Genomic DNA, 11,486 nt, shown 5'->3' with positions numbered 1-11,486 from the left:
TTTCCCTGTACCTCCTTTACCATCTAGATAGGGTTCCAGATCAGGACTCGGGTGCAAGAACTTGGCCATGGCTGTATCTTTCTTGTGCAAAAAGCTGGAGCTCTCCAGATTTGTCCTACAGACAGCTACACCAAAAGGGAGTTGATAGAATGTGCTCGTGCTGTCACAGAAAAGGTAAGACATCCCTCTATGTTGCTTCACAGTGTTTGTCTACTGAGCTTCCCCAGGGAGTAAACCAGTCAAATTGGTTTGGTTCAGGAATTTTTTTTCTTAACTTCCCATTATAGTACAATATTGGCTGAATAGGTTCTTACTTTTCGTTCAAGTGTTCAGTGCAGTTCACATGCTAGATTAGCCCATGATTAGCCCTTGCTCATGTCTCGTAATAAAACTTCGGCCTCATACCAGAGGGAGACTGGTCCAAAAGTAATCCCTAAGACATGAGATTGCACTTGTGCCTTATGAGGCACTCCTTTGGGAAATACTAAGTCCACGGAGATGGCCACAGTTACGGAGATGAGGCTGGCCGATGACATGTGATTTCTTGTAGCAATGTCCTCCCCTTTAAAGGCTGGGCCAAGCTAACGCACTTAGAACTGCATCTTCAAACTGTCTGGGGTTTCTTGGCCTTTGGAAATGTCCACTTCAAATGTGATGACTTGATTAGCTCAGCTTTGCTGAACGTTTTTGATGGCCTCTCTCTCCTTTTGTTGTGCGTGAACACTGACTGTCAAATATCAGTTACTTTTAGATTTCGCCAAACATCACTTGTTCAGCCTGTGTTAGTGTGCTCTCAGCTGTACAAATTTTCAGATATAAAGCCATATATTGACTTTTTATATTTTTCTTTAAGTATAACAATATTTAGTATCTGGATTCAGAGTTCTGTTTCTCTGATGTTAAAGTTTATATCGGTGTAGGTGACTGCTGGGGTGTCTGAGGCCGGTGTTTATTTGCATGCACTAGGGGAAAAAAACAGTAGCTCTTGGCTCTGACACTTATCCTGACAGAAATTCACTGCATTACCTCTGACTGTATTTCAAGGAAGTTTTAACTGATGTGCTTCATCCTATGATGAACAGATTGCTTCATTCTGTCTAAAAAGTAGACTTCCTAGCTGAAGTCCCCTTTAATTCGAGACAATCTTTAGTCGTCACAATGACTACTGCACAAAGAGAGCAAATAAGGGAAGAGGAAGAAGAGGTTTATTAAAGTTTGCAAAATGACACTGCGTAATGAATTTCCATTGTTGATGTTATCCGGTCATGTTAAAGAGCTTGCTTAGCCTCATTATGGGATGTTGAGTTTTCTTTTGATGACTGCCTTGTTGCTTCATGTTGTTTCCAGGTCTCTTTAGTTTTATCTGCCCTTCAAGCAGGGAACAAAGGCACGCAAGCCTGTATTACTGCGGCTAGTGCTGTGTCTGGGATAATTGCAGATCTAGACACCACAATCATGTTTGCTACTGCTGGAACCCTTAATGCCGAGAACAACGAATCATTTGCAGACCACAGGTCAGTGTAACTGAAAAAGATGGAAGAGTGCATGCACAGGGCAATGGTGGAACTGGCAGAAGCAACCGGCACGTGGAGATAATTTTTTATCTTTCTAGAGTCCCTTGAATGAAATTGAATGAGGCAATGGAGTAAGAAGAGAAATAGGAAAAATGCAATATTGATAGAGGACAGAAAACTTCACTTTGGTTATTTTGCCAAGAGCATTTCCAACAGAAGACTGCAACGGCAGCACTATTTTGGCTTTTTTTTGTTTTTATTCATTGCATAGGCTACTATGCACTGTTATTCCAGTAGCGAAAATTAGCCGTCCATGACATTGAAGAGGAATCTTCTGTACGCTTTTCTCTGACAGCTGTTCTTGACTGTCTGGCTGTTTGTCTTGCTAAATCATGCTTATGGTTAATGCTGTTGTGGACAGCAGTGATGGAAATGGCACAGCTATGCCACACATTTTCCCTTTTGTCAGAGATAAGCCCGTTTTCCCTTCAAGTAGCATCTGCAACAAAATAATCCCACAGCATTTTTCATCACATTAAGAGATTTGCAGCATCTGACTGTTACTTCCATTGCAGTAAAAACCAGGGTTTCACAGCCAAGACACTGACTTACTGCTTCGCAGCCTGATTGGCCTGTGTGACAATTGCATGGCCAGCATTTATCTCCTGCCTTGCCAGTTGCTCAAGAAAGAGGAAAGATGCAACAGTGTGTAAGTTGCTGCCATTCTGCAGACTGAAAGTTAGGGATTTCCACACAGGTGCCATTAATTTCCAGGCTGACATTTTACATGAATATGGTTCTAGTTCTCAGTTAACTTGACTCATTTCTGAAGTACATATTCAAAATGGTTTCTTCTTTTACCTAAATGTTGCTTTGGATTTGTTGTCCTGAGATGTCAAAACATGTATATGGTGGGGGGAGAACTCTGACTAGGTCATATTCTCTGTTCCTTTTGCCATTCTTGCCACTGCCTTCCTCAAGAATAATTATTTTAGTTTCCTTCTGATATGCTGCTTAAGATGGAGGTTTGATAGCTGTTACTTTCCTCACAGCATGGCCAGATTTTTTTGTTTCAGTGTTAAAATGCAATGCTCTCTTCTGTTACTGCCCTTCCTCCTTTCTTTTCAAGATGGGGTCGTTTTAATAAACTGCCTTGTATCTACCCCAAAATATAATGCTACTGTTTTAATAGTCATCTTGTCTGTTGGGGGGGGGGGGTGTTGGTTTTTTTTTCACTTGCAACCTGGCCTGTGGTATATTAGTATGAGTGGACACTGGCGTGATGACTTACATCAGCTCTTTTATGTAGCTGTTAGTCACCTTAACATTGGAAAACACGTTTTTTTCCTCTTCTTCTTTTCCACTTCCTTCCCTGCTTCCTCTTTTTTTGCTACAGGGAAAATATCCTGAAAACAGCAAAAGCTTTAGTTGAAGATACGAAATTGTTGGTTTCTGGGGCTGCCTCAAGTCAGGACAAACTGGCCCAAGCAGCTCAGTCATCAGCTAACACCATCACTCAACTTGCTGAGGTGGTAAAATTGGGAGCTGCTAGCTTGGGATCTGATGATCCAGAAACACAGGTGAGATGTTTTAAGATTTTTCTCATACTCTTAAAGAGACTAGAGACAGTTTTCAATTGATAAGACTTTGTGGGATTTCTGCTTTTAAGCATCACAATAGGGTTCATCTCTTCTGGGACTTTTCTGGGTTTATTCAGGCATCACTCTTTTCTTAGAATATAATCAAGAGGTTAAAGTGTTAAGTGGAACTAGAGAAGCCTTTGTAGAACGCTTCTGCTTTTATTTCATGGGTATGTTCCAGCTGGGATGCTTTTGGCAAAGCATTTGTCTCATTTTCACTAAGTTGTGATTGGATCCCTGACTCATCCCATTTTTGTTCAAAAGAACTTGCATGACTTTAAAGTGACTTATCCAGCTTACAACTGGGCTGTGCACTATGTGTTACTTGTGTAGGCTAACAAGCTCTTGCCATTCTCTAGCTATATCTGAGTTGTTTTTCATTTAACTGAGTAACTTCAGCCTTCAATGTAGATTATCTCACATATTTCTTGAGTTGTCTGGATCTTGGTGAAATGGAGATTGGCAAGCACATTGCAGATGTACCTGTGGTGGTACCAAATTAGTTTGAAGAAGCCTGCTTGTTTGCATAATGCGCTGAAAGGGATGTGTGTGGGTTTTTTTGCTTGACCTGTATGATGGACTACTTCCGAGATCTTCCTGTCTAGGAAAATACTGCTGTAAGCACTTTTTGGGTTGTTTTTGGTTTTGTTTTGTTTTTTAACAGAAGGGTTTCCATAAACTAGCAACATTTGCAAAACATTTATCACAAATTGGTTTTCTCTGTATGTAAAAGCCGAGAATACAGTACAGTGCACCAGTAATGATTTATTTGGAGCAATTTTCTATTGTCAGTTTGAAATTGTAGGTGCATCACGTGTCCTAAATGGATCATTTCTAATAGCTTTAGCACAGGATACTGTCACGACATTTTTCCATAGCAGCAACACTTACTTTATCTGGTGTGATAGCGTTTCAGATGTCTAACACTACAAGTTGCCGCACGATGTAGGCAGTTGGACAACAGAGGATCACATCAGTCTGTCCTGCATCTCAGGACGTTTTATTTCCACGGTCAAAGAGCTTCTGAGCTACCAAAAACTAAGTTTTCCAGGAAAAGCAAAGACTTCACTTCTGTATAAGTTACAGTAAACTACAAACACGAAGGAGTGAGGCTGTTTTCCTATTTATAATGCTACAGAAATGCAGTTATTGAGAACTGATTGTTTGGGGGTGTTGGTTGACAGCCAGCTGAATGTGAGCCAGCAGTGTGCTCAGGTGACCAAGAAGGCTAACAGCATCCTGGCTTGTACCAGAAAGTGTGGCCAGCAGGACTAGGGAAGTGATCATCCCCCTGTACTCGGCACTGGTGAGGCCACAGCTCAAGTACTGTGTCCAGTTCTGGGCCTCTCACTACAAGAGACATTGAGGAGCTGGAGTGAGTCCAGAGAAGGGCATGGAAGCTGGTGAAGGGCCTGGAGGACAAATCTGATGGGGAGTGGCTGAGGGAGCTGGGGTTGTTTAGCCTGGAGAAAAGGAGGCTGAGGGGAGACCTTACTGCTCCCTGCAAGTACCTGACAGGGAGTTATATGTAGCGAGGTGGGTGTCTGTCTCTTCTCCCAAGTAACACGCAATAGGACAAGAGGAAATGGCCTCAAGTTGCCCCAGGGGAGGTTTAGATGGAATATTAGGAAGAATTTCTTCACCGAAAGGGTTGTCAGGCATTGGAACCGGCTGCCCAGGGAAGTGGTGGAGTCACCATCCCTGGAGGTATTTAAAAGGCGTGTAGGTGTGGTGCTTAGGGACATGGTTTAGTGGTGGTCTTGGCCATGCTAGGTCTATGGTTAGACTCGATGATCTTAAAGGTCTTTTCTAACCTAAACGATTGTATGATTCTATGCTATGATTCTATGATTGTTCCACAGTTTGTTTTTTTCCTGAGCTTTCTCATTTTTCATGCATCTTTTAACATTTTCCTTAAAATGAACTCTTCTGAATTCCAGAAAAATACTTAAAACATCTGGTTTTTCTACTAGTGGAAAGGGCAAAGGAGAAGGATTTGGAGGAGAGGATTATTCCAGTAATACTCTAAAATAATTAACAAGCCTGTTGTAGTGTCTGTATTTTACCTAGGACTTCTGTCTTTGAGCTTGGGTTTAGGAGACAACATCTCCAGATTTTACTTCTCCTGACTTCAAGGCCAACTTAGTTATTCACCATTTAATTCTGTATAGCCTCTTACAGAGGTTCAACTTCCTTTTCCCTGAAAAGAGCATCTCCCTCTAACACCTAGCCATAGCAAGTAGCTTTGATCTTTCCGTAGGTAATTTCAGAACTGGTACACAACTGTAGCATTAGACTGTAAGCTTATCATCAATCTGGTTTCTTGCTCTCATCCCACTTCCACCCAAAGGGTGAAGAACATGCGGAAAAGTAAACCTTCTTTTAGGGAAGCTCAGAGGAAGGAAAGCCTACCTGCAATCAGCATTTCAACAGGAAATAGTTGCTTTTATAGATTCTGACCGGTTTTATGAAATACTGTAGCTATCAACACAGCTTTTCCTCTTCCAGAATATTACATGTTTTACTGGGGTAGAGGGAGGATGGTACTATTTCTGCACCAGCAGTAGATTTTGGGGGGGTTTTTTTAGTGGTGTTCTAAAAATCATGCCCTCATCTCTATTTCTCATTCTTACAGGTTGTCCTGATCAATGCTATCAAGGATGTTGCAAAGGCCCTTTCTGATCTCATTGGTGCTACCAAAGGAGCTGCCAGCAAACCAGCAGATGATCCATCCATGTACCAGCTAAAAGGTGCTGCCAAGGTAAAACCTCATTCTTAAATTTTATTTGAAAGTATCTGCACAATTGCACTTGATAGACATGTAAAGCTTGGATTTCAGCAATTTCTGATTGCCTGAAATCTCATATCTTTCTTTGTTTCATTATCGTCCTGGAACGATACAAAAAAAATATGACACCATTGAGTTTCCATGAAGTTATCTTTTTTTGTCGGCTGTCAGATGACTTTTGTGTTTTTGATGAAAGAACTGTAATCTTTCATTAAGGGGAGGGAGGGAGGAAGGGGAAAAAAAAACTTCTGATAACTCTACAGTAGGCTATTGTGCATTTCTGACCTCCTCTCTCCTAGATCTTTCCAGGAAGTACATGGGTATCAAAGCTCAAAACTTGCAGAGATTACACTATACCTGTGATATCTTTGTACTTTATTTTCCCTGCACCTGAGATGTATTATGACATTTGCCTTACAAAGATCTTGTGGCTTTGTGTTTACAAAATATTTCCAGATGTGGAGATTTAGGCGGTATTACTTTTGCTTTCACGTTAGGAGAGTGTTGTGGTAGCTTCTTGCTTGGCTGGAAGCTTTTCTCACTCTCATGTCTGTTGCTTACCTTTAAGACCTGTGCGCCTCTCTCGGAGCACATGATAACAGTATACTGTTGAGACACTACTTGAAAATGAACCATCTTGTCAAGGAGAGTGGCTTCTTAGCTCTCCCTGCTCTGAAGAGCTCTCTGTGTTTTAAGTCATAAGTGTCACGAAGCTGACCTTTCTGTCTCTTCTTTTTTCACTGTAACTATCATTTGTATCTCAACATACTGGCGTATAGGAGAGGCGTAGCTATTACTGTGAAGATTAGGTTATTCTGCATCAGGACTATTGGTTTTATAATGGGAAGAGTAACACTGATTCTATATCTGCATTTGGGCCTGAGGCTGGTATCTGGCTGCTTGCTTACCTGGGATTTTATCTGATTGCTGAGAATGTACTGGGTAAATTTCCAAAAGAAATACCATACCTCAATTCCCATCTCTTTCAACTTGCAGTGTAAGATGTGCAGGAAGAAAAGACAATAACATAATCAAGAGACCTACTCTGGAAATGTTGTGAATTTTCTGTTTTGTAAAATTTTTGCCAGAACACTAACACTTAAGATGGTATCACTCTGCAGTTAGTTGTGCTACATTTCTGCAACTTACAGGGAGCTTTCAGAAACTGACCAACAGGAGAGGTGGTATTTAGTTCCATAACGTGTACAGTTCATGAAACCTCTTAGGCCCTATTAGAAGTAATAATGCTACCTAGCTTAATTTGCCTTGCTTTTATACCTTGCTGTCTCTGAAAAGTGGGAGGAAGGAATCACGTATTTTTGTCTTCACCTCTCTCTTCTTCAGGTGATGGTAACAAATGTCACATCACTTTTGAAGACTGTTAAAGCAGTAGAAGATGAAGCTACTCGAGGGACAAGAGCTCTTGAGGCCACAATTGAGTACATCAAACAGGAACTCACGGTACAGAACAAAATAGCCACACGTGGCAATTTTTGAATGTATGCTCTTACACTCAAACCAGCCTGCCAAGGCACTCCTCAAGCGATGCTGTAGTGCCTTGCAGTGCGTTGGATGCAGTTTGGTTCTCTCTGCCTGTTGCAAATCATCTCTGAAAGTGCAATTGCAATGCCACTTCAGCCTATCTACTTTCAGACGTTACCAGTCCCCACTTTGAGATTTGAGATCCTACCGTCATGTACAAATCTGGAAGCAACTGCTGCTTTGTTCTTTAGACATTGAGCTTTGACTACCGATACTCTTTTCCAAGTCCAATGCTGTAGACTTTTTTTTTTGATCCTGGCTTTGGTAATGTCTCCTCAGCATCATAGCCGTATTGTACCTGCAGTTTAATCTCGTTTCTATTTTTCCTTTATTATGGAGAGATACTACCAGTGATACATAGTCTGCTATCTGATACTCTCTCTGAGCAGGATTTAACAAAGCATGGAATTCTCTACCCAATTAGGCGTTAGACCATGACAATTCTTTTTCTTCCTCTTTAAGATACAGAAGTATACCCTCCAGCTGCAGCTTTCAGTTATTTTTTTTACTAGTACACTAGTCAGTGACATAAATTAATACCTGTGTGTTTGTGAAGAAGCCTGATTTTTTTTTTCCTTCCTTTACTTACAGACCATTTTTATAAAAAACCTATAGACACAATCTTCAGCAGAAAACAGTTTGTTGTTTAGTCTGAGGATTCTTATGCTGTAACTGCACTGGCATAGTTTTGCCTTGTCAAGTTCTCTCCATAAAACATCTATTTATTGTTGTGTGAGCAATGCTGTTGTAAGGAAGAAATAACTCTTATTAATTTTAATTGATTTTTTTAAATGTCTGTATATAGTTGATGGGAATTCATACGCTATCTGCAGTGGTAAAAACTCCTGATTCAGTACCTGATCAGGAATGTTCTGTACAATATCTAGTGCATGTTACTGTTGTGTATCCTCATGAAGGCCTGGCTAAGTTATATTCCTTCCCATAACTCTGATCTAAAACCTGTCCAAATCTGTCATTGAAGGATTGTGCATTATCACATCTGCTTTCTCAATCTGGTTGGTATCTCTTTGAAATGTTCCTCCTTTTCCTTTTGTCAGCATTGCTAAGGAATGGATCTGTGGTGGTGGTGGTGTTGTCATCTCTTTCCTGGGGAGAAAAGTGGAGTACTAGGAGAGGGCTGAGAAAAACTGAGGATGGCACGTATGTGCTCAAGAAAATGCATCAAGCTTGACTTGGAACTCCAGGGACTGAATCTGAGAAGTGTTGAGGAATGCCCTTCACATATTTAACTAGACTTTATTTTTTAACATTGCTTCTATTTCTAGAGAAAGTGAAAAACTGCTGAACTGGAATCATGGGATAGACCAGGCTCATTTTTGTCCAGACATTTGCATTCTGTAACCACTAGCCTGCTTAGGTTGCACTGTGTGTAGTCAAGAAACATCTCCTGATTAATCGTGCGCTCTGAATTGCCCCTGCACGGTAAAAGAATGGCAAGCAAATACAGACTAAAGCTTGGAAAAAGGAAATATAAAAGTAAGGTTACCCAGCTCTTATTACCTACATCTTACCACTGTTCATGTATTCCAGTAGTCATGACAGTAGTATGTACTGTCAGATAATTTGAACTATTTTCACACGATTCACACTGCAAAATTAGTCTCCCTTAGAAACCTAAAGATATAAGTATAGCATAAGCAACAGCACTCCACCTCCACTTTTTTAAGAGACACTTGAATATTTTAGTGATGTTCTCAGTCTGTCCTGCACTGTGCTATCAACAAGGGCTTAGTAGGGCCCAGCCTTTGCAGGGTAAGGATCTCCTCATGTGAACAGAGCAGCCTAAGCAGCAGTCAGGATGAAAAAAGAATACAATTAAAAGAACAGTAATTCTTTTGATCCTGTAACGCTCTGAACAGCTTTCTGTAACAAACTGTTGTCCACGTTAGTTAAATGGCAGATGAGATAAATGGGTTAACCTTTTCCTATGCTTCCTTCAGCTTATTATTTCTCTCTGCTGTCTGTAGGTGAGCAGGCTTAACAGGACCAGGCTCATGACAAGCAAGAATGATATTCAAGTACTCAGAATATGTTTCTAATATCCTGCTGTTCGAAGGCTGCTTCCATTTGCTGTCACTTTCTCATGGTTCTTCTGCTTTGACTTGAATGGTATCAGGCTTTCCTTCTGCTTTCACTTTTAGGTGTTTCAGTCAAGCGAGGTTCCAGAAAAGACATCATCACCTGAAGAATCAATCCGGATGACGAAAGGAATCACCATGGCAACTGCCAAAGCTGTTGCAGCTGGGAACTCATGCAGACAGGAGGATGTGATTGCTACAGCAAATCTGAGCCGCAAAGCAGTAGCTGACATGCTAACAGCTTGTAAGGTAAAGATTCACTGCCTTGCCTAAGACTGATTTTTTTTGTTGTTGTTGTGTGTGTGCCTCTAAATCCCTTGAATGTTATAGTTTGTTCAGTTTCTTTGTATTAAGGCTGTACTTTTCAGATGAGAAAGTTAATGGTTACGATAATTTTAAGGGAATGTGTGTCTCAGGATTTTCTGTGCTATGCACAAAAAAGAAGCAGCACTAATATTGACTGTTTTCTTTTTGTGAAAATAAGTTTTATTTTGCCTGAAATTTCCTAGTTTTCAGGCTCCTATTAAACTGGAAGACAAACAATCTGTGAAAGTAGTAGAATATACAAATAGTTCTATGATCACAAATATGGTTTCAATATTTCTAGGAATAGTGAAAGCAATGCTGAAAGGAATCACTCAGGTCTATTTTTAGTACTCCTTTCCCCCCTAACCAAACCTGTCAGTTTACTCAATTTCTTCTGTGATTCTCAAAAGTGTGTTTTACCTTTGCACTAAAAATACTGGTACCCTGTTTTCTGTACTTGATTGAGCTCGACACCTTTCAAAAACTGCCCTGCAAAACCTGGGGAGGGGGAAGTATGTGTCATATAAATGACTATTAAGACATTTGGCTTTGTTCTGGTGTTAAAAAAGATCTAGGCATAAATCAAAAAAAGGATTATAAACATTACATTCCTTTTGGTCTTCAGTAGTAATGCAAAACTGCCTTTGCCTGTAAATTACATTTATTTACTTTTGCCTTTACGTGTATGGAAGATGACAGTAAAATAATGATGCTCTCTGCAAGGTGTCTGATTTTCAGTATTTGGTCAAATTCTAACTGTCTACATCAGTCCCAGATTACTTTTTAGTTTAATACTGCCCAGGTGAAAGGGTTAATTTTGTTTTTTAAAATGATCCTCCTACAAAAGTGCAAGTTCTAATATAACTTAAAACTGGATTTATGGAAGACCATTGAATGAAACTTTTGACTTAGTTATCTGACAGGGGTTTTAGTGTCTGACAGTTCTTGACCACTTTTGATTCTGTCCTTTCCACTTCATAAACTCAGAAGGTCAACAAAACAAAGCAGCTGTAATTTGCCTGGGAAAATTAAACAACTGTGCTACTTACATGGAACTACCATAGCCTAATATGTCTTAGGTACAATCCAGTTAATTGAAACTTCTAAGGGAGGCTAAAAACAGTTAATAGTTATGCAACATTCTGACAAATTACTTCGGGCATTCATTCAGATACTGAGGTGCACTAAACATCGTTTGTCATTTGGAAGTGGCTACTACAGACACATTTTTGTTTCTGTCTCTCCAAACAGGCAGCAAATTCTCAGGAACAGAATACTCTGCTTCCAAAAATGTTATAAACACACTCACATACACAATATATAGCCTGATACGTAATTTTGAAAATTCATCTTTTTATGTTTACATTTGCTCCCAGTTAATGATTTCAGAGTTCATGCATCGCAAGTGGCTGCCAGGATGAAACTTCCTGCAAACTGAAAATGGAGGTCAGGAATGCTGGAAAAGCATTTGTGATCTCCCAGGGAATTACCTTCACAAAGCAAGCAATCTACAGAAGGAAAATGGCTGGGAATCATTTTACGTACTTGTAATGATACACTGATAAGGAGTAAGATCTAGTTTTATCTTGTCTGGATT

At 40.1% G+C, this 11,486-nt stretch overlaps 1 protein-coding gene across 1 annotated transcript in view; it reads left to right on the top strand.

Annotated features, from left to right (window-relative positions):
- Positions 1-9,832, top strand: part of LOC104161526 (talin-2-like) — a gene marked incomplete at both ends in the record, with an annotated part of 14,993 nt that extends 5,161 nt beyond the window's left edge. Inside the window, 6 exons of the mRNA XM_009700007.1 lie at positions 28-174; positions 1,348-1,514; positions 2,983-3,094; positions 5,790-5,915; positions 7,287-7,403; positions 9,647-9,832. Of these exons, the coding sequence (XP_009698309.1) occupies positions 28-174; positions 1,348-1,514; positions 2,983-3,094; positions 5,790-5,915; positions 7,287-7,403; positions 9,647-9,832 (855 nt within the window). The remainder of the gene's footprint in view (positions 1-27; positions 175-1,347; positions 1,515-2,982; positions 3,095-5,789; positions 5,916-7,286; positions 7,404-9,646) is intronic.
- Between the last annotated feature and the right edge of the window lie 1,654 nt (positions 9,833-11,486).

Source organism: Cariama cristata, unplaced genomic scaffold (genome assembly GCF_000690535.1).
Source record: "Cariama cristata isolate BGI_N322 unplaced genomic scaffold, ASM69053v1 scaffold44750, whole genome shotgun sequence".
In the NCBI taxonomy this organism is placed as follows: Eukaryota; Metazoa; Chordata; class Aves; order Cariamiformes; family Cariamidae; genus Cariama; species Cariama cristata.
This window is presented reverse-complemented; position numbering and strand designations above follow the sequence as displayed.